General features: G+C 32.1%; 2 protein-coding genes across 15 annotated transcripts in view; one reads left to right on the top strand and one right to left on the bottom strand.

The window, feature by feature from the left end:
* The window catches only part of LOC117167445 (cytochrome B5-like protein), an 8,755-nt gene extending 6,951 nt beyond the window's left edge, over positions 1 to 1,804 (bottom strand). The window contains exon 1 of the mRNA XM_033352394.1: positions 1,764 to 1,804. Within this exon, the coding sequence (XP_033208285.1) occupies positions 1,764 to 1,804 (41 nt within the window). The remainder of the gene's footprint in view (positions 1 to 1,763) is intronic.
* A 3,940-nt stretch (positions 1,805 to 5,744) lies between these two features.
* LOC117167443 (junctophilin-2) overlaps positions 5,745 to 25,723 on the top strand; it is a 219,730-nt gene continuing 199,751 nt past the window's right edge. For 5 of the 14 annotated variants that reach the window (XM_033352389.1, XM_033352390.1, XM_033352378.1 and 2 more), the window contains exons 1-2: positions 5,745 to 5,954; positions 19,302 to 19,782. In XM_033352389.1, coding sequence (XP_033208280.1) covers positions 19,460 to 19,782 — 323 coding nt within the window. In that variant the 5' untranslated portion in view covers positions 5,745 to 5,954; positions 19,302 to 19,459. The other 9 variants (XM_033352380.1, XM_033352385.1, XM_033352386.1 and 6 more) reach the window with 9 other exon arrangements.

Raw genomic sequence — 25,723 nt, 5'->3', positions numbered from 1 at the left:
ATAATATAAAATACCAAGAATCCTTATCTGAAATAATCATGTGGTCTGGACCTTTTGTGGATTGTTGGCGCAATTCTCGACCGATTTCAATGAAACTTGGGAGCTGACTGACTAACCATTAAAATATAAGTTTATTCAGGATTTTATGTTATTGCTTCCTAAACTGTGAGATTAAAACAAACAGAATCCCAATATAGTTTGTAGAAATTTTTGATATCTTGAGCAGTTTTTTAAGTTTTACGTAGGTTTCAAAAATTCCTGCAATGCGTATCGAGAATATATACATAGATTTCTGACAAATCGTATGTGAATCGGTTCTACAAAATAGGCCGCACAGGTGAGCATAGATGGGAAATTAAATTTTTTACAATAATTCAACAAGAATTCGGTTTTTATTCAAACATTTTCCCTAATATTTGACCTAAGAATCTATGACAACACTGAATAATAACATTCGAACATTATGGCACCAATAAATTGAATTAGCGAATAAGCCGATTTAATTAATTTAATTAATTTTTTAATCCAAATTCTCCGGAACATATTTTTAATTTGTTATGTTTTTGGAATTAGTAATTGATGGTATAATATAATCCCCGGCAGTCAGGGCGGTGTTTTGAAACAAAAGAAACAATCCCGGTAATTTCAAGGCTTTCGAATTAAAACACTTCAATTTTTAATGTTAAAATCTATCAATTCTTTAATTTTGAACGGATTAAGAATTGTCTTGTAAAATCAAATATTGTTCACTTTTTAATACTTAAAGTACAGACAAATTTTCAAAATCAATGATTAATTAATATTTTCAGTTCACTAAATAAAAAAGTTCATTGAAAATAAATTCCATTTTCAAATGCTTTTTAATTATTTACGTCTTCAAAGCCAAATTTTTTTAATTCTTTAAATTACAAATTTAGGCATCAAAATCACAATTGCAAATTAACATTATATTATATGCAAATTAATATTATATAATTTTAAACTGAGTGATTCAATAATTAAAGAAGTTAACAATTGAATTTAACATTAAAAAAAGTGTAAATAGAACTTATTTTAAATCTGTAAATAGCTTCTAAAAAAATAGGAAAGACAAAACAATTATTTTAAGTTGCATTATATTATCATGTGATATGAAATTTGATAGATTTTCTTTCTAAAAATCTATAAAATTCACTGTCATTTTCCGCTTTTTCTTTGTCTCAAACGATTCCCGACGATTTCCCGGTCGAGCGGGCAACATATTACCTTTGACGTTTCAATAAGAACTGATGAATAAATAGTTCCCTATTTGAAAATAGAAAAAAAAAGAAATCAAAATTCATTTATCATTTCGCCAAGATTCTTATTCGCATCTAAAAACTTTAGATTGCCATTTACAAATCCCTCTTCATTGGAAGAAATGCTAAGAGATCGCACAAAAAACTATCTGAATTTTTTGTAAAATAATATTCTAAAGTACAAAAGTATAAACATAATTTGCTTGCACTAATCGTATATCATACAGAAAATCGACTAACTGCATGATAGATAACGCGTATCTGCTAAACTTTCAAAAACAGTAGCTGCACTATCTCTTCGAATTAGAAAAAATTTAGAGTACCTCTCAGTCCATATATATTCATACAGGGAATTGCACAGTGGAAAACTTTGATAAAGCTTGAACATACGAAATGTACGTAACGAAAAAGTTGATTTTTTATCAATGAAAGACTAGAGGCACGAGTCACAGATAAGGGGTTCAAGAGACAAGATAAAAAACCTACGGGGAAGATGCTGTGTCTCTCAGATGTCGTTCGTGGGACATTTCATGAAAAACTGAGGCACGTTCGCACAAGGGAAATCAATTCTAACTAGAGAGGCGAATGTAATCCCATTACCGGTTGAAACCTGAAGCGTGCACGAGGGTCTGTACACGATAGTTGGATATACTTGAAGGTGCTCTCATGAAGAAAGTGCAGTACGCATTTTTATAGTCACTTGCTTGCAAACTTCGAGAGAAACTTCGAAATTCTATTTGAAATTGATCAATTGCAAGAAACAACTGTCTTATTGAAACTGCTTTTGCGTTTGAAATGTTCCTCAATGTTTTCAAATACTGATAACGAAATGAGATTGTATCATTCGTTTATAAATGTACATCGTATCTAAATACAGATGGTCAGGCACGCTACATACATTATGCATTTTCGTATCTCGCAATAGATTCTACATCTTGCAATTATTCCAATATTTCCTCTTAGAAAGCAGGAAGTAATTCAAAAGCTATTTTCAATACAGAGTTAACGATATTTGTGTTGAAAGTTAAAAAATTAACTCATGATTCAGAATTTTATGATAAAATTGATCACTATGGATGATAATAATCATGGGTCTTCTGTAAAAATGTTGATGTTCGTTGTTAACTTTAGGGTCAGTAAAAATTAAACAATTGAATTAGTTCAAACATGTTGGAAAAATTATCATAGGGTTCGTTATAAGCTTACTACATTACTTTAAAAAATTTGAAAATATTATTTTTCAATATACGTCAAATTTGGACACATATATGTTTTCAAAATTAATGATTCTATAAAAAATTGTACAAAATAGTTTCATTTACGTCCCTAAAAATTATTGAAGAAAATTGAAAAAATTCTTTAACTAAAAAGTTTTTTGGTAAATTTATATTTTTACTACATGGTGTGATTTTCTAATTACCTGAAATGCAGTATATTTTAATTTAAAAATATAAAAAATTTAACAATTTTTTAACTGAAATTTTTCAATGCAAAAAATCAAAGAATAATGTGTTCATAAATTGTACGTCACTGCTAAGAATATTTTAAAGAATTTTTCAACTACAATCTTTTTTATATATATTTTTAATTTTTTTACTGCAGTGTGAAGATTTCCATCAAGTGTACACCGCCAAAAATTAAAAATAATATTTTAATAAACACTTAACTATACGTTTTTGAATCACTTTTTATACTCATTTTTAAGAGAAATTATAATGTTATCTTAATTGTTTCACATTTTCCTCTCATAATATGCCAGAAGGAGTTCACATTACTAAATGCCATATGTGAATACATGTTTGGAATATAATATTTTAGAGAAATTGCAAATTAGTATTGTAATTATTATTGAAAATCATATTTGTACGTAATAAGATATAACCAGAAATTATGTGCATTTTGATTTGAGTTGAAAAATATATCACCCTAGTTATCATTAAGTAGAGATTAAAGTTTACTAATTACTTGAAATAAAAAGAATAGTTCATATTGAACCATTCCATTTTTGACAATGCCATAATAATTATGTAATTTATAAAAGGGAAAGAAATAAAATTTCAATTTAATAACGATAGATCTTGAACATAATAAATAGCAGTCACTTTGAGTATATATCTTAAAAACTTTGAAATTAATATACGTGAAATTGACACTTGTAAAATCTTACACGAATAACTCGTTGTGTTGCATAATACATGCACCTATACAAAAATGTTTCTTCACATGAAGGACGATACTTCTTTCGATCAAACAAATATTTTTGAATCCAAAAAGTTATATTGATTGAAAAAAATATTGTCCTTCCCCGCATATAAAAGAGATATTTTTTTAGTGTTGTAATTAGTTCCAATATTCGATTATGTCAATAATGAACTTCATTTCACTGTGCTGCCACCAATTAAAACTTGTTCAGTCATAAGTTCAAATTAATTTCGTGGTTAGCAATTTCATTTAAAGAAAAATAAATTAAACAGCTTTTTCATAAATAAATACTTATATTTATAATAAGTGTTGTTTAAAAATATTTCTCAAAGTTGATCCAGTTTAGCTAGACTTTTATTGGATTCAACGTATAATTTGTGTATAAATACATCATTTCTATAAGCTTGGAAGTTTGAGTTAGTTTCGAATTCTTAGCTAAAACTTTGTAAGGTTACGCGAGCTAGCTGAAGTTTTCTAAAGTTTAAGCACGACTTGAACAAATCTGAGATTAACTTAAACAAAATTTACACATTAGCTTCGATTGGGAATTTTTTCAATGGAACGTTTAATATGTTTTTACTATAATCAAAACTAACCGATTTACTTGCTGGCTTTTGATCTGCTGGTCTTTTGATAACGAAATTCAAATGTAAACTCGTCAAATTTTCTGTTTCATCTACATAGAACTGTACTCTATCGACATTTTGAATTCGCAAAAATTTTTGCGTGATTGTCCCTCAAAAGAAAAGCTCATGTTAAAACTAACGTTTAATTTGGTCCATTTTTTATAGAATTTTTTTATTTATCATAAGAGTGAAAATATTTGAAAAATTTGGATCGCATAAAAATTAATGTGAATTTAAAAACATGTCTTTTATATTTGGAGAAGAAAAGTTTTCAAATTCATCAGTTTTGCCTGAAAAAAATTGATTATGATCGGAAAATCGTGATTCATCTAAGTTCCATATAAGAAATCATCATAATGCAGATTTATTTATTTTGTTTATTCAACGTTTTATTTCAAATCGATAGCTGCTGCCCTCAAACGGCAAGACCGTTGGATTATTTTTAGACGTGGATAATTCTCCCTAGCACTGTGGGTAAAATAGAAACTATTTGAAAAGTCAATATCGACTTGGGTTTCCATCTAGACACCGCAGCTGATACAAACTGATGAAAAAAAGCTTCTGCAAATAAATTCTCATTCGATGGTATACGATTTTCGTTAATGAAACTCTCTTCCTTTATGTTTCGTAGTCGATAACTCAAACACAAATTTAATATTTATTTTTTATGTATTGCTAGGTGAAAAAATGTATCATCTATCGATAGTTTATCTATAAGGTAACAATTATGTATAATCTGTGTAAATAAATGTTTTTTTACTATTTTATTGAGAAAAAATATATTTTTTGACGGATTATACGTCATTTTTCTAGCTGGATTTTTAGTTTGTTATTCATATTATTTATAAATATTTACTTTGAAACAGACTTTATCATACTGCCTTCAATTTCAAAGAAGATTCAGACTGACTCTTATAATTACAATCAATAGAATTGCACTTATTATCAGTAACCCATTTTTCAGGACTTCAATGAGTGAAAATCCACTATGAATTAGTAAAAATGGACTAAAATAATAATCTGTCACTGATATCTCAGTATAAAGGCAACTTCTGTTTTCAATACTCGTCCTTGAAACTTCAGTAATTTTTTCCACTGAAAAATCAGTAAATAACGACTGCATATACAGAAAATATTCATATTTTCAGAAGGGACTCATGCCTGCAATTATTGATCTTTATACTAATCAAAATTCAACAACCGTCGAAATAGTTTTTTCTCAATCTTTTAGTAAATTGATCATAAAAAATGTATTAGAGCCAAGCTTCTTTTAGAACATAATTTTACTCAAAATAATTTGAACAACTTAAACTTAGAAAGATTTGAACCATATTATTTTCTGTCTTTTGAGATGAGAAACTGTATTGTACCAGGTCATCATTAATCTTATGGCATGCTATACAAATTTTAGAAACATAATTATTTCCTTTTTACCAACTGCTAACATTTTCCTATCCACAATCAAGATCAAGACTATATATAAGAATCAATCGTTTCGAGGGATAAAAAGGTGAGACTAGATGCCAACGAGGTAAAATGAAAAAAGCTGAGCGGCTGGTGGCCGGTATCGAACAGCGCATGTCGAGAGGAGGCGTCGCGACGCCGCGAGGGCAGCGCCGACATCAGTTCCAAACATGCCACCACCCTGACGTACGACCCTCTTTCCCTCGCGCTAGTCGACGTTCAAAATAAGTTCAAAAGGAAACGAAAAAAATAAATAAAAACAACGATCCCGATTACGAATACGATCACGACGATCAGCACAACCACCTCCGCCAGGATAAGACGATCAATAAAATCTGATCATCAATGACAGACTTTCGAGGCGCAGATCGACCACAGAACCACGGTACTACACAATTCCGCTTATTACAGACACCGATCGACCAGTGGTTTCCTCTTTATCCTTTTCTTCTTCGAGCTTACCAATCTGAATAAGTTGTGTGTCTCGATATCCACAGTTTCTCCCTCATTCAATTTAATTCAAAAATGCTGTTCATTCGGACATACAATTAGCAGTTCTACTTGAAAAAGTGAGTGCGCGAGAAATGGATGCACGTGTTATGTGAGTTCGCCGTTGATCGATCGCCTTTGTGGAAAACAACATTGGAAAAGGTTTGCAACCAAGAAGTTCACTTCCAGTGTGCCTTATTGATTGGATTATCAGAGCGTTAATAATTTTCAAATAGCAGAAAGAGCATAGTAAGGTGTATTTCTTTTTTTCTGTTTCTTGTTCTTCTGTTAATTTCTCTCATGTCATCCCTTTTGGGACCACGAATTACTGTCTTGGTGGTTTTTGTCCTCGTGGCCGCCGAGCATCGGCTCTTCCCGGATCCCCGCGCTTTCGGGAAATCTTCGACTTGTCCGAGCCATTCCGCGCGCAATTTAAAAACAGAATTCTAAAACTAGCAAGCCATAGGCTAGTTACTCGGCAGTAGGTGGTCGTTGGTCGCTCGTCGTTCGTCGTCAAGTCGAACGCCCGCCAAAAGTGAACGGGGAATCGTGCCAGGTAACTCGAGCTGAAACTGAGCCCAAAAGTCATTTACCTGGATCCCAGTACAACGGGGCTAAGGTTGCACAAATGCACATCGTGCTCCGCCACGACACTGGTGAATAAAACGCCGCATGCAGTTTCGTGCACCCGTAGCGAAAAGGAAATTTGCGAGTTATTTTCGAGCATTATCGACACCCGTTGCGAATCTTGGTGGTTTTATTTTAACTTGCGCAGCGAAGAATCAAGGAAAGAGTATCTAAAGAATTCTGAATTGTGGAGAAAATTCGGGATAGAATGGTACTTTAATTGAGATAATTTTGACAAGTTGATAAGTGTGAGAAAGAGGATAATTTTAGGTACAGAAATCTCAATTGAGGATCAAGCGAACGAAACGTGATAAATCCACTTTTTGAAAGAAAAAAAATTTATGCATGGTTTTAGCATTTCCAAGCCTCGAGGAATATGATTTTTTGCTCTTGTTTCACAAAAGAAATCCATCCCATATTAGTTAAACGGTTTACCTATAACATACGATTTGACTTTTTCTTCTATCCTTGGTCTCTTTGAGACAAAGCATTAATCTGATTATTAATATTTTCGGAAAGAAAAACAGTATTGAATATACAGGAGGTTAAAGCAATTTTTAGGTAGTTATGATTTTCACCTTTCTTTAATTATTTTAAATAAGTGAGAGGCACTCAGACCTATGTCCCAATACGTTATTTTGCCCAGAAGTTAAACATTTAATTCTTCCTTAAAAACAAGGAGCAAAGTGTATCAAATTAGTGGGGAATTCTACTGACAAATCAGTAAAGATTCCAAAGGTACAGTAAACTGATTAATTGACAGAACCTTTACTGGTCTCATTCAGTAACACTATGAATAAAACAAAATTACCTTCTATTTTGATTTTATTACTTTCTAAATTTAATTCAGAAAAAATGCACAATTTCGACTCTGCTGAATTTATAATTCTATGAAAATGGACTACAATGCCTTGAATCATATTTTGTTTGTCTTTTATTAGGAGAACATATTGAAATTGCTTGCCGCTTACAAAAACTTTAGTCATATTTGTTACTGATAAATCAGATTACGGAAATGTCAATGAAAACGCACTCATCTTCACTGTAATAACTATAAATTTGCTTCCTTACTAAGTGTTATTTTAATACCGGAAACTGACGCGGAACTAATACTTTTTGTAGAGTGATTAGTTATTTTTACTGTTTCAAATAGTCTAAAGTACGCCACTAACTCTCAATGGTATCAGCAAAATTTCGTCAAGCTTAGATAATTTTTACATTATTTATAAACAAGATTCCGTAATTTTATTCCTGGGGACAATTTTTTTCATAATTATAACCCTTAAGCTGAAGATGAAAAATGAATCCATTTTTATGAATAAATTAAAACATTTTTAATTCAAAGCCCTTATTAAAATGAGCGTAATGGCTAAATGAGAATTTGTGAAAAATTACGACTAAAATTTCGAGTAAAAATAATGATCTTTAATTAAATAATTTGTCGATACTATTTTGTTTCATTTGAAGAACAGGGAAATTATTTTTACTTACCGTTTAGTAATACATTTGAAAGGATTTCCAGTGAATTTAGACCAATTTAAGGTGTTAAAAAACGTGATCTGATTTGAAGAAATTTAAAAAGATTTCAAGCGATTTTAGATAATTTGTACAGAAAATGCAACAATTATAAAATAGTTTGGAATGTTCCACAGAATACCTATGAACTTTCATCGATTTGAGAAGACTTCAAGGAATTTTGAACTTCAAGATACTGCAAAGCATATCACAAAACGTTTAAAGATTTTAATAGGGTTAAAGGAATTTTTAGGCATTTCAGGATATTTTGCAAGATTTGAGAGATTTTTGAAGTATTTAAAATATTGTAAGAGATTTAACAGCACTTCCAAAAGGATTGCAAGTATCTTTAAAACATTTCAAGGGATTTCATAGAATTTTAAGGGATTTTACGTGACTCAAGAATATTGAAAGGGATTACCAAGAATATTTGAAGATTTTATGGCCTATGGAAGGATTTTAAGAGGTTTTTGCGGATTTTAACTCATTTAAATACTACAGAACTTCCAAAGGTTTCTAGTGGTTTCAAAAGATTTCAAGGGTTTTCATTATATTTCTAGAGAATCCAATAAATTTTGTAAGATTTTAAGGATTATCGAAGTATCTTAAAATCAGAGGACTTCTAAGGATTTTAAAATGTTCTGAAATATTTCAATGGGCCTCTAACGATTTTAAGCCATTTCAAGTGGTTTAAAAAATTTAAAGAAATTTCAAATGATATAAAAAAATTACATGCTTTCAAGGGATTACAAATTATTGAAAGGTTTAAAAGGCTTAAGAATATTTCAAAACTGGGATTCCCCTCATTCAATGCTGAAAGGCATATGTATTTTAAATTAACCATTATTTATTTGTATTTTTATAGGATTTGTGTCTATATTGCACCTTTAATAATCAGTTTGTGATCAACTGCCATATTTTAAGTATCAGAATATATATCGAAAGTGCTTAATTAATTCAAAATACGTTTTTTTACCAATTTATCTATTTATATTGCAAAAAAACTTAGTACATAAAATATGGAAATGTTCAATATTCGCACGCATAGCTCTCAGTTTTGTTTGTTATTTTTAGTAAAGTATTGCTTATAAATTTAGTTCATTTTCACCATTTTCAAAGACAAGAGTAGTAGACTAATTTCTCCAATAATCATTAATCAAATGCATTGTTTGACGGTAAACTTGTACTGAATTTGATTTAGAGAATTTAAGGTGCTAATCTTTCAATAATTCTAGTAAACGTTGAAATAATTTCATTTTTCAATATCCTTCATCAGAATGAGAACAGTCCTGCATATATTTGGCCATATTAACAAATTAAATGCATGAGAGTCTGTTTATTGTGAATTAGTACAAAATACTTTTTGCGAATGAAATATTTCAATTTATGTTTCTAAAATGCTCTACTAATTTGTTTTAGACAGAATTATCTATTATAGGTCATTGAATGATTTTAACAAGAATACAAACATAATGATTTCACACATAGCGTATAATAACAAATTAGAAAACAGAAATATTTTTCATTAATGAAAAAAGAAAAAGGAGTTAATAAAAAAACAGAATAAAAATACTTGTTTTTCATTTGGCTATCATTTTGATCATGCGTACAAGGGAGCATTCATATTTGCTTTAGGTTATAAATCTCTGTGTAGGGTAAATATTTTTCAGATCAATATTCAGTTTTTCATTCAGCTAAAGTTTCGTTCTATTGGTGGTACTAAGATTCAGGATTACAAAGAACCATTAGTCACTACTCTCTAAATATGAGTCAGTGAAAAATGAACTGATTGAAATAGTAGTTAGACATTTCACTGATTAATCAGTTATTTCGGACATATTCACTAATCAGTTCAGTAACACCAGAGTAAATCATGTGAAGCGTAACCTCTAAATATTTAAGTTGAGCGTTGTTGCTACTCTTTTACTTAAGCAGCAAGAAGAATTCCTTAATGAAATACATTTTTTTATTTTTCTGGCTGTAAGTCTGCCGAATTAACAGTAGGATAAACAAACTCTAACTCATATAAAAAGTACTTAACGTGTTTATACATGATAGTCCGGTCTTGAATAAAAAACTTGACAGAAAACATGAGATAAGCGATGAAAGATCGAAATAGGGCATAAGGTTCTACTAAAACTGCACAAAAATGAAATTGTAAAACGAACATTTAAGAAAATATTTTCATTCCCTTTCTAGCTGTTTGAATCATCGAGATTACCTTGTAGATCATTGAAAAATCTGAATGATTTAATTCAGTGACCCATTTCCAACTGATTTAAATTTGGAGAGCATACAAGAGTTACTCAGAATCGAAAAAATAATGAACTACAAGAAACTGTTCAAATTTATATCATCCAAACTGATTTTTATCTCCTCCCTTATAACACAAACGTAAATAGAAGATTTAATATTTGTATTATGAGGCTAATGCTATGGTAAGATGTAACTATTCATACATAGTCAACAATCCGAACGCTTAAATAAAGTATAGGTGGAGGGTGGTTTTCGGTACCAAAGCAGTACGCGTGTGAGGGAAACTAATCACAGTTTTCTTTGTTTACAAATCGTTTTTTACGTATATTTATATCACAGCTGAAAAATGAACGTATCCAAAAACAGAGAGGAAGTAGATGAGCAGTGAAAGGGTATTTTCACTAGGACCTCGCAAGTTCTATATAGTGCTCAGCTAAACCAGCGCTACAGAATTAGTCTGGCCCTCTCTATCTTTCCTGAGCAGCGCTCAATCAGAAATAGGCAAGACTAGCCGGGCCTTTTTAAATCCCTATCGGAATTTCTAAATGAGCTAATTACAATTTTTTTAAACATATTGTAATACCGGAAAAACCATTACTTAGCTCCATTTTACGATACTACATTGTGGTACCAAAACACAATCACATTCTTTTATGTATGCATCGTTTAAAGTAATTCGCTAGCACATATTATAATTTTAAATTGAATTTAACAAATTAAAACAGTACGCATTTAGGATATTGTAATAGAATGCTTAAAAAATGATTCTTAATTTGAATGAAATTCCAGTTCTTAAAGTCACTTGATGTAGTTCGCTATCTACGTCTTTGGACAGAAAACTTACATTTAGTACTATCTGTCTAAAAATATCGAAACAAATATAGAGAAATATAGAGATTTTTGTAAGAATTAAAGTGAAAATCTCGTTAGAAAAAATCTGAAAAATATGGGACGAAGTACATGTTCCATGTGAAGGTTTTTCCTATGCTGATATAATATTTTGAAATTTTATATCGATGAACAATTATTTCCTAAAGAGTGAATGTTCAAAAGATATCATTATCTTACGATCATTTCAGAATACTCAACTTTCAATTGCTTTTCATCACTGAAAACAAATTACAAAAAATCTGCAAAACGTATATCAATTTCTTTGATCCTTTCTGAAGGTGTCATCCCCAAGCCTAAACAATGTACGGAGATAATTTTTCAAGAAAATTTCACTTTTTTGGTTTCTGAAAATTGTGTATATGGAGTCAATTAGGACAAAGTTACACTTAAAACTTTAATACATTATTTTATTTTTCGGAAAATACAAAGGGCTTTCCGATTATCGACTGAAGAGCACTTACAACAAGCGTGAGTGTGACCGAATGTCCTAGTTATAGGATTAACTGTAGCACAGGCAAGGTCTCCTGTTGTGAGTACGTTTGTTTCCATAATCAGAAAGCCCTTTGTACTTTCTGCAAAAGAAAATAATTTGTAAACATTAAAGCGCACCTTTTTGCTCATTGTCACGACACGTGCAATTTTGGAAAGCTCAAAATGAGCAATTCGCTTCTAGAATGATCTCCGTAAGTTATTTAATTTTTGAGATGACACCTCACTACTCTTTTTAATGAAATTAACAACAAATAATTTTTTCTGACTCTAAAATTTGCTATTGTGCACAGAAAGAATGAAAGAAATTCATATACTTTTTGCAGATTCTTTATCATTTATTTTCAGGGACTAAAACAGCCATTCAAAGTAAAGTATTTTGAACTAAGCGTAGATAATGGTACTATTTAACGTTTCACTCGTCAGGAAATGATTTCTGATCGACTGAGAATTCCAAAAACTCTGAATCAGTATAGGCAGACCTTTTATCTGCAATACGTACTTTGTCCTATATTCTTAGAATTTTCTGCGGTTGAGACATTCACTATAATCTGTACTAAAATTGAGGTCTATATTTTTTGGACGGATAGTAGGTAAATTATTTTTTATCATTATATATTATAGTAGGTATATACGTATTATAACGGTAGTGGTTTGGTATTGCCTTTCTTTAACAAGATTGGTTTTTTCATGCGGTGGCGAATTCAACCCGGGTTTTCAGTGTAACAATTACGGAATATATCTCAAGTAATTACTATTGATTCTGCTTTTAGCATTCGATCACACCTTCAAGGAGATTTTTCCAATTGATAACAATAATAACATCATGTGTGTGCGTCCGCACGAAAAGGGCCCTTATAGCTCGTATGGAGTTACGTCAGGTAAATTCTTGCAATTTTAAGTCTAAGATAAACCCTTCAGGTTTAAAAACGAGTCACCGAGGCATTTTTGAAGTTCGAACTTCAATAAATTGCTTTTAGAGAAAAACGCCTCTAAATTTGTTGAGTGCAAGAAAAATATACTTACCTTGGGTTGCTTTCAAGACATGAGGATTGTACCACCAGATCCAGTATAAGCCCTAGTATTATCCCCCATGCAAACCCGAGAATCATAATTTTGATCTTGATTTAGAAAAACGCGAGTATCTCACAACTAGAATCGATCATAAGGGCATGGAAAAATAGGCGTCATTATCGAAGAATATTTTTCTTTACAAATTACAGTGCAAAACCTGAGTTTTTTTACCGTTTATTGAAATCGAATATACCACAACGACAAATGACTAACCCAACTTTACCCATAACAATGTTACAATAGCCAGAAAAATGTTTTGGTAACCATGGAGAGCCTTTTGCACACCGGTGAAAGTATTTTGGTAACCGATGTTGGGCATTTTGCTCATCGCGTTCGCGCACGATGCGAAATCGACTATTTTCTATATCTGCAGACGGCGACCGATCAAAAGTTTTGCATGTTGATGTAAAAAAATTAATATAAGCTTTTTATCGATACCAGGAGATTACTTTAATCATTGACAAGACATGAATAAAAAAAAAGAATTGTTTATGGAAATTTTATTTCTTTGAATTAAAAATTCACTGTTGTAAAAATTTAGAAAATCACGATAAACATTTTTTTTTGTCCAATACCAGAGATGGAAGAGTCTCAAATTACGTCAGAAAAAATTCCTTAATTTCAACGAAGCTACTTTTGCACTGGCCACTTCAATTGTGCCAAGGAACCCATTTTGAGAAATTCAGATTTGATAGAATTTTAGTATTACTATTATTAGCTCTAATATACATAGATAAAATGGGTCTGCATTTTCTCACTTTTTTCAGTCAATTCACAAGGAATATTCCTTGTAAAATTGTGAAATTTTTTGTTTGCTTGGTGCAAGAAGTTAAATTTATCGAAGTGTCTCCTGATTCCGAAATTCGAGATGAGTAGTCAAGTATTATTTGTAACCTTGGCTAGTCATGCCACATTTTCGGGACTATTCCACCACATTTTCCAATTCCCCTAATTTTTTGGTATGACTAAACAGCCTAAATTCATATTTTTCTGTAGGAAAATAGCAATAAAAACCAATTTTATAGAATATAATTTATATAATATAATTTATTATTTATTTAATATAATTTTATAGAAACTTCATCATTCCTTAGTTTATATATTTTACAAAAATATTTAAAACGTGTCCCGGTAGAATGAATTTATAGAAAAAAGTTGAAATAAGTTTATACTTTCGGATTAAATGCTCATTAAAATTTTCGTGCGGCTATAATAATGAAAGTGCCATAATAAAAAAATTATTATTGAAATATATTTTTAAACTCTGAATGGCATAAAATACATCAAAAATCAGGAACATTTTATAAGACAACCAGAAGGGTCAAAAGAAAAAAATTGGTTAAATAAAATAGTTAATCATATAAATAAAATTCGATTTTTTATTACAATTTTTTAATATCTCAGAACTTGAAAAAAAAACTTTTTGAAAAGCCGTTATAAAATCTATAGCGCAAAAACTAATAGATGTTGTTTCAAGAAAGAAAAATTATTGCGAAATTGTTTTAAAAATTTGCATTTAAGCAATTTGATTAAAAATAGGATATACGTAAAAACTAATAGCGCCATTTAATTTTGCTGGAAAAATTACATAAAATCTATATATTTCACCACTTTTATGGATTAAATTAATAGTATATTATAAATAAAAAATTGCATGATATGGAGTTTATATTAATACTGCGTAATAAATTAGTGAGAGTAAAAAATTACCTAATTCATGGACTTTATGTAATTTTTTCGGTAAAGTCGAAAGGCATGATTAGATTCGCTGTATCTAGCATATTTAAAACATTTGCTCACAAATAATTTTCTTCAACAATCTGATAAAAATTCGTTTTCACCACAATGTGCGGTGCTATTTTCAAAAATTTTTAAGTCAATAAAACGTGTTTTAAAAAAAAAGGCACACATGATTATGTCGTGATTTTAACATTTTTCCAACTTTTTTCCCCGCTTTAACGTCTGCCACAATGCAAGCCAAAAATTACACATCATTGAAGGTAAATGCTAACATCGCATGAATTGCAGCTTCTTAGATTTGTATGTAAACAAATAAAAATGATTTAAGTAATCAAAAATAATTAGAAATTTAATGAAAACTTATAACTTACGGATTCATTACGCGAAGCTCATATTTCTCGCTCATGCGATTTAGAGCCCCATATAATGGATTTAAAATTGTTAGAATTTATAAATGTATTATTGATTCTTTCTCTTGAGAAAATATTAAGGAAGAGAAAGTAGCAAAGTTACACTTATGACATATTATCTATTTCCCCTAACCAATTAACAGAAAGTTGTCTTTTTCCATGCCAAATAAATGAAGAACTTCATGTTTCTTCGTGTTATTTTAGGCTTTCCATTATTAAAGGCACAAATGTGTGCAGAACGTTCGAACATATTTTTCAAGTAAACTAGATAATTTTATTCAATAAAAGTACTGCTTGCTAGAAAAAAAGACGTATCATCATCATAATTTTTTTCAAGTTTTCATAATCCACCCTCTGTGTTTGCAGAAGTTACCACAACATTTATTTATTGTTTTTTTTTGTTTATTTAAGTTGATCATTTTTTGTTTAACAGTTTTTTGTATCATTGCATTCAGTGATTATATTAAAAGGTCCTTATGATTGGTTTTAGTTTAGGAGATATTCACGTTTTTCTAAGTTCAGGTCAAAATGATTATTTTCGGGTTTGAGTGGGAAATGATAATACGACCTATATTGAATAAATTCGAACCATACTCATATCCATATAGTAACCGGAACTAGGTATATTTCATATTCGAAGAAAAATATGACATTTCGGTTTATCGGATAAAAACTGGGGTTTCCATTAAAACCCATTTCTGGTTCCAAAAAGGCTGTGACAAAAATGAACCCCACATGCTGAAATGGAACCCAAAACGATAAATAAGCTCCAAATTATACCTTAGTTTGTGTTCTAAATGATCCCAATTGTAATTGAGCCTGCTTATAAAGAACCTATTTTTCGCTTTGCCCACTTCAAAATTTTGTTTAATTAATAACATAATTTTTACGCTGAAGGACACATGTAATCGAATTCCGACGAGCATAAGTTAATGAAGATAATTAAATTACACAAAACATTATTGCAATTAAAATAAATAAAATGACTTGATTAATATCATTTGCAGTTTATGTAGCAATGTTATCAACATAAAGGCATATTCATATGCAAGCAACTTTTAGTCTCAAGTCATCAGTCGATAACTGTAAATCAATCCCTAACTTACCAGCCCTACTTTGCTAGCGATTTAGTTTGTGAATGTACCTGCATGTTCTTTTCAAGATGACTCTTGACGAACCCTTTTGTCTCTCTACAGGTATCTATTGGAGCTCAAGTTCTAAATGATACCAACTTTATTTGAGCCGCAACTTTAGTGAACCCCCAGTTTTTTCTATAATGGCATTCGCCAAGCTTAGATGCGTTATTCTCGAAAAACTGTTCTTCGAAGTTCAACTTTCGAAAATGCCCCGGTGTCTCATTTTTTAACTCATAGGGTTAATTTTGAGCCTAAATTGCCGACAATTTATCCAGCTATATGCCTCTATACGTGTGTTCATGGCGACGATTAGGGCCCTTTTTATGTGGATGACCACATATGTGCTCCTCCACATAAAATGTGTCCTTATGGCCGGTGCTAGTTTAAGAGTTATTCACATTTTTCTAAGTGAAGGTAAAAATTATTATTTTCGGGATCGAGCGAGTGATTATTTTGGGACATATACTGAATCGGCTGGCACTATATTAATATTCTAAAGGCGACCGGAATTGGGCATGTTTCATGATCAAAGAAAAAGTATAACGCTTATTGAATTCGCAAACTTTAGATGCGTTTTTCTCGAAAAGCGTTTTTTAAAAGACCCAACTTCCAAAATATTCAACTTAAGCGGTTTGTCTTAGGCTTAAAATACTAGAATTTTATCCGACTTCATAGCGTTATACGTAACTCTGTGCCGACCATAAGGGCCCTTTTCATTTTCGACTTGGCTACGCAGGGTTGTTTAAAACTTTTAATTTCAAATTTCCTGAGATGTCAAATGTGTTCATGCAGTTTGACTGGATTACTAATACGAAAGCACGTTAGAAGTCAACTCCATGTCATTACAGATGATAAAGAATAAAAATGTCACAAAAGTGGTCAAAAATTTGGTTACACTAATTAAATCTGTTTTAAAGTCACCGATCCCAATGATGATCATATCTAAATGTTATCCCAACCTTCAGATGTACACGTTAGAGAGTTACTGTTCGCGATACATCTGAATTCGCAGATTTCCCCTAATTCAGATATTAAAAGTAACAAAAGCTAACCATAAAACTAGAAAACCCTTCGTGTGTCATATAAAATCTTAATTTTCAATAATATTATTCGCTCACATATTCTCTACAATAGCTTGTTTTTGAAAAATACGCGAATTTCTTATACTAAAGTGAAGGAAGACGCACGACCTTCATCTCTTACGATTAATCGATCCTCCGATCAATTTTTCCAGCACAGTGGCGTAACGCCTGCGACACATGGTATCCGGCATCCACGACGATTTTCTCGGCGTGACACCTACTATTTATAAATGGTTTGAACCCGGTCGCATTGGCGAACGCTGCGGGCCTGACTAGCTACGCCTCGTGGTCGGGACGGGGAACAATTCCCTATCCCATGATAAAAATAGAAGCTCCGGCTAGCTAGCTTGCTTCTTCGTTAGCTCTAAGCTAGAGCACCGTCTAGCTGGCCACGGCGCCTGGCGAGCGTCGCGCCGGCCCTGCTCGGCCTAAAGTCTCCGCCGCGCGTCAAAATCCTCGCGTCAATAAATTTTATTGCATTCCCCTCCAAACATAGATATTAAATCAATTTTCGAATTCCCTTGCTTTTTTACAATTGACAAGAGCTTTCGGTTTCATTTACACTCGAGATTTCATCTCACCACCGATTCACTTTAAAATGACGGATTGATTCGGTGGTGTAAGTCTACGAGATCATCAAAGCATAAACACCTTGAGCTTTCGTGCTTCTTTAGGCTTTCAAACTCTATGCTTTTAAGCTTCAAGCTTTTGAGCTTTCGTGCGCCGGTCGAGTCGACGTGGGGCCACATTCCAAGCAGATCACGGATGCTTATAGAAGCGTTGCGTAACGGAGTTAGAAGGAGCAAACGCGACGAAGCAAAGGAACCGAGTCGGTAACCGAACTTGCCTCTTCGCGCAATATTTTCGAGCTTCTGTCGCGAAGGGCATGATTACGCGGCCCCTCGTGTATCGAAAGACGGACCGATCCTTTCCGAAGTGCTGGGGTGATTTGTGGATTTATTAATTCATTCGCTCAGAATCAAATCCGCGTCAGATTACGTACATTACGCAGCCATGCACACGTGTGTATATGGATGTATGTTGATGTACAACGTACATATGTGATCCACCTATGTTTATGCAAATAGAAGAGTGTGCGTGCAGCTTTGGCTCGAGTGTGTAGAATTGTAGATGCCAGTGACGCACATCGCGAGGGAGTATCCTCAAGAAGTGCGGGCAGGTGTAGGAAAGGGGGATAAAAGCTCCAAATAAAGCTCTGAAGAAGTGTACAAGAGGATAAAATGTGTTACCGGCTCAATTCCGATTCTCCCAAGTGATCGGTTTATTTTGTACAGTGTATTTTTTTCAGTAACAGAAAGGCGATATCATTTTGTGTATAGCCGGTATCGTTGTTTTACATTGCAAATGAGAACTTGTCGACTACCAAAATTTTACTTGTCAATGTTGCAAGAAAGAGCCTCTGTGTCTGACCTGGAATCCCGACCTTTAATAAGCTGATATGATTCTTGCTATTTCTTCTTCAGGGGTCTGTCTCAAGCAGAGATCATCTACATTCGCAGACGCAAATGTGTTAGAAAAATTGTTTAGAAAAATTACTTTAAATATTTCTAGAGACTTTTAAGTTTGGTAAAACATGATGATACGATGGCGGACGATAAATTATGGGCTCGGTAGTACGGTTGGATTGTCTCAAAATATCATCCGAGATGTTGTAGTTTGGCTATTACGTGAATCTTCAAGAGCTAGATCACTATTTCCACTCTAATTGGCTCATTGTAGTGAAAAGATTACAAAGGAAGTAGCTATAAAGTTGGTCCAGTTTTCCTAGTCCGATACAGAGGTTATTCTTTTAAGATAACTATATAAAAATAGAAAATATGTGTTCAATGTTAGTTAAGTAATTATTAGGATACATTTAACGTTTATAACACGAAACGATTTCCTTCTAATTATTAAAAATTGAATTCATGATTAAATGAATTACTGATCAAGTGAAAAGAATTGGGGGATCGGAACTGAGAATTGAGGAGGCGGTTGCTAAAAGAAGAGTGGGCTCTTTCAGGAATTGGGAGCTTGTAAGGCCCCGAAGGACGGAAAGGAGGATGGAAAAGCGTCCGGAAAACACCGGGCGCTGCTGACGAGCAACGACGAGACGCACGGAAGAGTGGACGAAAGGCGCTCGAAACGGGTTGCTGCTCCGTGCGATCGAGCGATTAAAAAATGCAGCAACAGCCCCAGGGCCAGCAGCAACCATCCGGCGCGCCGAATGGCGTCGCCGGAGGGGCCCAATTGCCTCAAGCAGGCGGGATGAGCAGCCCCGGGCAAGCCGGGGCATCAGGAGTCACCATGCCCCAGGGTCCCAACAGGGTGGCGCAGGTGAACGGCGGCAGATTCGACTTCGACGACGGTGGGACCTTCTGCGGAGGCTGGGAAGACGGCAAGGCCCACGGCCATGGTGTTTGTACTGGTCCCAAAGGTCAGGGCGCCTACTCCGGAAGCTGGCATTATGGATTCGAGGTCTCCGGTGTTTACACCTGGCCCAGGTTGGTTCACATTTTTAATTATCAATTATTTATATTAACTTTGGTATACTGTCCTAATTTTCAACTTTAAAAGCTTGACATTTTAAAATAATTACGGTTAGACAGCTAACAATAAATCAACAAAAATATGTTTTGCTGGAATCTTTGTTCAAATGGTGTGGATATGTTGAAGTAGTTTTTTAAATAGCACGATTTTTTCTGTGACATATACACTGCAATATCAAAGAAAAAATTCGTGGACAATAGTTTAATACTGTGAACATAAGTTCAAATAAAAGTATTTTTGTTACTCTAACGTTATCTAAATTGAGTTTATGGTGTTTAAGGCCTCTAATTTCGATTGCACTATTATTATGTATGTAGCATATGTATCAGACAATCACGTGGCTATTTTTTTTAAACGAACTTACTCATTAAGTAACAATTTTAATTAATTTTCCATGCTCGAGAGACCTTCATATTGTTTTCCTTTACTTATATCTGGCACGTAAAATTGATTAGAAGCAGAGAGTTTATTTTACAGTTTTTTATTCAGTATTTATTCATTTAGGACCGGTTTCTTATATATTCTGACAGTTATTTGAAAAGTGACTTTGAATTATGTAAAGATAATAGAGCATTGAAGGGTCAGTTGTCAGTTAAACATTTTCCATACACACAAAAATTATTGCTGGCTTTTATAAAAAATGTTTTCAGAAAGACTCTTTGTGTGGGATAAAACAATAAAGAAGAGCATAACAATAATTATTTTCTAAAAAAAGGGCTTTACTTCTTTTCTAAAATTACACCTGTACGAATTAATTTTGTTTGCTTGTGTGATAATGAAATATGAGGCTGGCACGGAAGTTTGTTTTTTAATATAAAACGTGTTTCATTTAAATGAGAATAGTTATTTATGCAAGTTAAGAAATTTATTTGCAATTAAAGTTTCCTCGGGACTTCTGAATATTATTATTTTTTATAGAAAAGAGGCAAGGAAACTTATAATAACTCGCAACAATAAATAATTCAGACATAATAATTTCTGAGATATAAGTGCTTTTAATTAATGAAATTATTAACTATTTTTCAATATTATACGCCCGATTGGTAAATAAGCTTTCTGTGAACAATTTTTATTTTTTATAGTCTTTAGAACTTTGAATAACATTTTTCGAGAAACAATAAGTGAAAAAGTATATTAAAAATAATAGTTTCACTTTTTTATAATTTACGGTACGTTTTTTAAATGTTTTTTTTATAGCTGAATGCATTAAATTCGGCCACTATAATTTTCATCAACATAGATGTACAAGGTAGATCATGCGCGAGTTCGTATGAAATAATATACACAAACCTCAAAACTACAACAAAACTATTTGAAATTTGGAATTATTTTGAGCGGAAGTTTGATGTTGATATGAATTTATCACAATTACAGCTTTGTTATTGACTTTTTAGTCGGCAAAAAAAAGAACTCTTCAAGGTTTTTATAGGTATATAAAACAAAAACTGATTGAAAAGTATATAATTGATCTTGTAAATCACTTATGACTACCCTGATTTACTATATATCTCGTTGAACTAACTGCGATAAATCATTTTGATCTTCAAGGCTAAAAAGCGAAGATGATAATACATTACCTGATACATAAGCTTCTTCATAGTATCATTATTTCGTCAAAATAATGAGATATTTAAACAAAAATTAGTAAAAAATAGTATTTTTTTAACGAGATTGAGAAAGGTTTTGCTTCGTAGAGAGTTGACGTTTTAAATTTTTGAAATTTGTGATCAGATCTATCTGGATATTTTCGAAAACGTGAATAAATTTATTTATAGGTATTGATAGCACGAAAATATTCTACGAACAACGAATTATAGTAGAGGATCAAAATCCTAATTGGTTATTTTAATCTTAAACCAGTTTTCATCCATTAATTTATAATATTGCTCCGTTTCTTTCTTCGGCAAATTTGATTGAATTCCAACTATGAAATGAATTCCAAAATTCAAAATGAAATTTGAACTAACATTTAAGAATTCATCCTACAAATTACGTTCTGCTTTTCTTCAGTTTCACGAACTTGATAAGTATAAAAAAAGATCGCGAAAATTTAGAACTATCTAAACTGCCGTGATTTGAGAAAACACCGTTAACTGCAAAAAATCGAAAAAGAGTTTTTTACATCGTTGGAATCGTGAAGAAAAGATGCACCGGATTATGGAAATAATGTTTTTAAATTGTTATTAACTTTTAAAATAATTATTGCTAAGTTATGGAAAAACGCAGTTAACTGCAAAATTTGCCGAGCCGTGATTTGGAAGAGAGCCGAAACTGATCGTTAACTGCAGGCTCAAATCATAGACAGCTGAATACGTGACAGAAAAATTCGAGAAAAAGCCGCAACCGGCAGTTACGGACTTTACTAAATTATCGGGCGGTGATCTCGAGCCTTCGTGATTTCGAAGTGGTCCGTACACGCTTACGGTATTCTCCGGAATCATCGAACCCCGAGAAAAAAGGTCTGTAATTCGAGAAACGCCGTAACTACATTTATTTTGAGCTGCAAAATTCCTTTTCCGCGAACAGCGTTTTCTCAAATCACGACGGTCCTATTTCTGAGGTCTGTGATTTGAAGAGAGCCGTAACTGCCCGTTACGGCGTTTTCTGTATTTCATCATCCCAATAAACACCGTTAACTGCATATTATATCATTAATGAACATTTTTCAACCATTTTTTTGTTGTTGCAAAAATAATAAGTTTGTATGCAACTTATTAAAGAACAACAACAAAAAAACGCATAAAATGAATTAGAATCCGCAGTACACGCGAATAAAGATTCGAACAGTTTCTGTCGATTTTGCAGTTAACGGTGTTTTCTCAAATCACGGTAGTAATGCTTTTCGAAAATGAGTCATATGTAATAGTATAGACACAGCATGTTCCATTTTTATAAAATAATTCGCCTGCAAATTCTGTTAAAATATATGACAAATTTAAACAGACAAATGTAGCCCAAGAAGCTTATTTTCTTAGACAAGTCATAAATTGTAGGTTTCAGTTCATTATTTTTCCTTTCAAGCAAAATAGCAAATAATTTACTAATATAAAGCTTCACAAATATTTTAGTCAAAAATATAATCCCGCATTGTGAAAACCATAAAACTGTAATGGACACCATTTTTCAAGATGGAAACCGTAATATGTAATCTGTAATCCCTTCAAATTTGAAAGTTTCACGCTTCACAAGTAATTTTTGTATACAAAGATATCGGGTCAAATTACTAAATATGCCTACCTACACTGTGAAAAAAGGTTGTGGAATTTTAGTACGCTAAACGTATGTAAAAAATGGACTCACGCGCAGCAACGTAAAATTAGTATGGAAATGTCTAAAATTGAACAAAAGTGTAAAATTCTCAACTAAACTGAAATTTAATATGTGACGTAAAATTAAACAACGGAAAGTGGAAAATTTCTCCAAAATATCAACTTAACCTCAAATACTTAAATGATTAAGATCATATTAAAAATATATTTATAATTACGCCAGCGTATATAGCACAAACTTTATAATTTAAGATCAAATGTGGAATATTATAGGAGGAATCTAAAATAACTATAAAGTGGAGAAATTTGCGTTAGAAAATAGAAATTCATGTGCAGTCGATAATTTGACGTGCCTGGGGAATTTTACTATGTACAGCGTGAGTCCTTTTTTTACACACTCTGAACGTAGTGATTTTCAACACGCCATATGGATTCATGCAAACTCATAGAATTAAACCTGTAAGAGACGTCATTCTACACAACATGTGGAAATTATTATGGCATGGCCATAAATAATATCTAATAAAGTTCTCTTGTCCAACAGAAAAACCCAGTAAGTGGCATTTGCCATAGAGACTATTTCCCGATACATGCGAATGAGAAAATAACCTCTATGGCAAAATTCACTTACTAGGTTTTTCCGTTAGACGTCAGCGCTTCAGTTTAAACCAAATAAATATTACAAAAAATATATTAAGTTTTGTTTTAAACTTCGAATCACGCATCATATTGCGGCCGTGGGTAATCTTATTATGAATTCCAATCTTATATGAATCGTTCGCGAACCCACTTTTAGTGTAATTAAGAAATCTTAGCAAACGCGATTTTCCTACAGATTGAACGCTTTCGTTCAAGAGAAAACTTCTAATCCCTTTCAAAAGAACATGCAAATCGTTTGAAAGACAATCAAAGTCCTCGTTTTGCTATTCAACGCGATTAATATGTAAACTACGAGCGGTCCATAAATCTCAAAAGGCGACAGATCTCGCGCCTATCGTTTCCTTTGATATATTTTTAACTCAAACGAGTTTGGGAAAGGGTCGGCGAAATGCGGCTGTTCTCGCCTCGTTTCCCTAATTAGATACAATTCGAAATATCCAGAAAGAAATTCCTATCTAGTAACATTAACAGCTTCCTGACATTCGTATGTCAGAAAGCTGTTAGCGCAATGTTAACTTGGAATGTTCCAGCTGTGGACTGTGACTGGACTAAACGATCAGTTTTTTTCTCTTTTTCCTAATGGGACATAGTGGCCAGAGAACTTTAAACACACACTCCCTATAATAATCGATAAAATACGAGTGAATGTATTAATGAAACCAGAGTGTAATTGTGAGAAAATTTTACATGCAATTTCAAGCGAAACAAAATTTATAAAAATATTTGTGTACTGAATCAAATCATAGGCGTAGACGTATTTCTTTTCCACGGTCCGTGTATAGCCTCGTAAAATTAAATGCGACTTTTTACCCTAACCTTCACACATAAAAAAATCGTTACTTTACCATTATTATACACGAACGTAAACGTTTTATTAAATAAGATGCTTATTTGATTGAAATACGTTTCCTAGTGATCATACAAATAGAAAATTAATTGAAAAAAATTAATATGTATAATATATTGTCAACAATGATCTTGAATATATTAAGATACATTCTTTCCGAATGAGAATTATCATATTTCGTAACGATTATTTTTAAAATATGCATTTTCTGCAAAAGGGTCGTCGCCAAAAAATGATCAAATTTGAATCCTGGCCGTTTTACCCATTCCCATAATTTAATACAAATCCAAACACAAATCCGAAAACAAAAATTGAGAAATTTATGACAAATGAATTTAGTGAATGATTTATGCTTACATGAGTTACTGTAATTAAGTTGAGGAATATAAAAATTATGAATAGAGATAAATATTTTAGTTATAAAGCTGCTTTATCATGTTTAAAAATCTATCCCCGAAGTCCTCTTTCCAGTATAAGTGTTCAAAGAAGCACCGCATGATTTTCTTGGTATCGTATTCGGTAGTACTTTTTCAAAAATTCCTACTCAAACGAGAAAAAAATTTTTAATGTAAGTCCCTCTGCGGTCCGAAAAATATTATTATTATATTCTAAAAAATTATATAAATATTATTATTATTATTCACGCCTGAAAAATTGCTATTACAAGCCGCTTTATTTATTGAAACGGAAAGCATTAAAGACGACGAAATTCCGAGTTTTCAATTTTTAATCTAAACGCTTTGAATAAAAATAATTTAGTGTATAATCATCTGAAAATGCGATAGGGCTGAAATTAATTTAAATCTATTTCTGTAAAACTAGTTTAGTTAATTCTTTGCAAAAGAAATTTATTGCGAAGCTGCTTGTATCAATAGAAAACGCAAATATACTAAATTTTCGTTCTAAAATTTATCTACACTACAAATGTGATTCTTTATCTCAGGATTTATTAATTTCGTTTTATTTTGGTTGTGAAATAATGAAAAGAAAATTCAGTCGATTTTTCAAAGTTCCACTAAAAAAAATCCTAGTACAACTTTGACAACATTTTGGCAACGACCCATAAAAAGCTTGATGGGAAGTTCCCCTATACTTCTATACCAATCAGAACCTTATACT

The sequence above is a fragment of the Belonocnema kinseyi genome, chromosome 2, assembly GCF_010883055.1.
Source record: "Belonocnema kinseyi isolate 2016_QV_RU_SX_M_011 chromosome 2, B_treatae_v1, whole genome shotgun sequence".
NCBI classification, from domain to species: Eukaryota; Metazoa; Arthropoda; class Insecta; order Hymenoptera; family Cynipidae; genus Belonocnema; species Belonocnema kinseyi.
The sequence above is the reverse complement of the archived record's forward strand: the minus strand, read 5'-3'. Positions and strand labels throughout refer to the sequence as shown.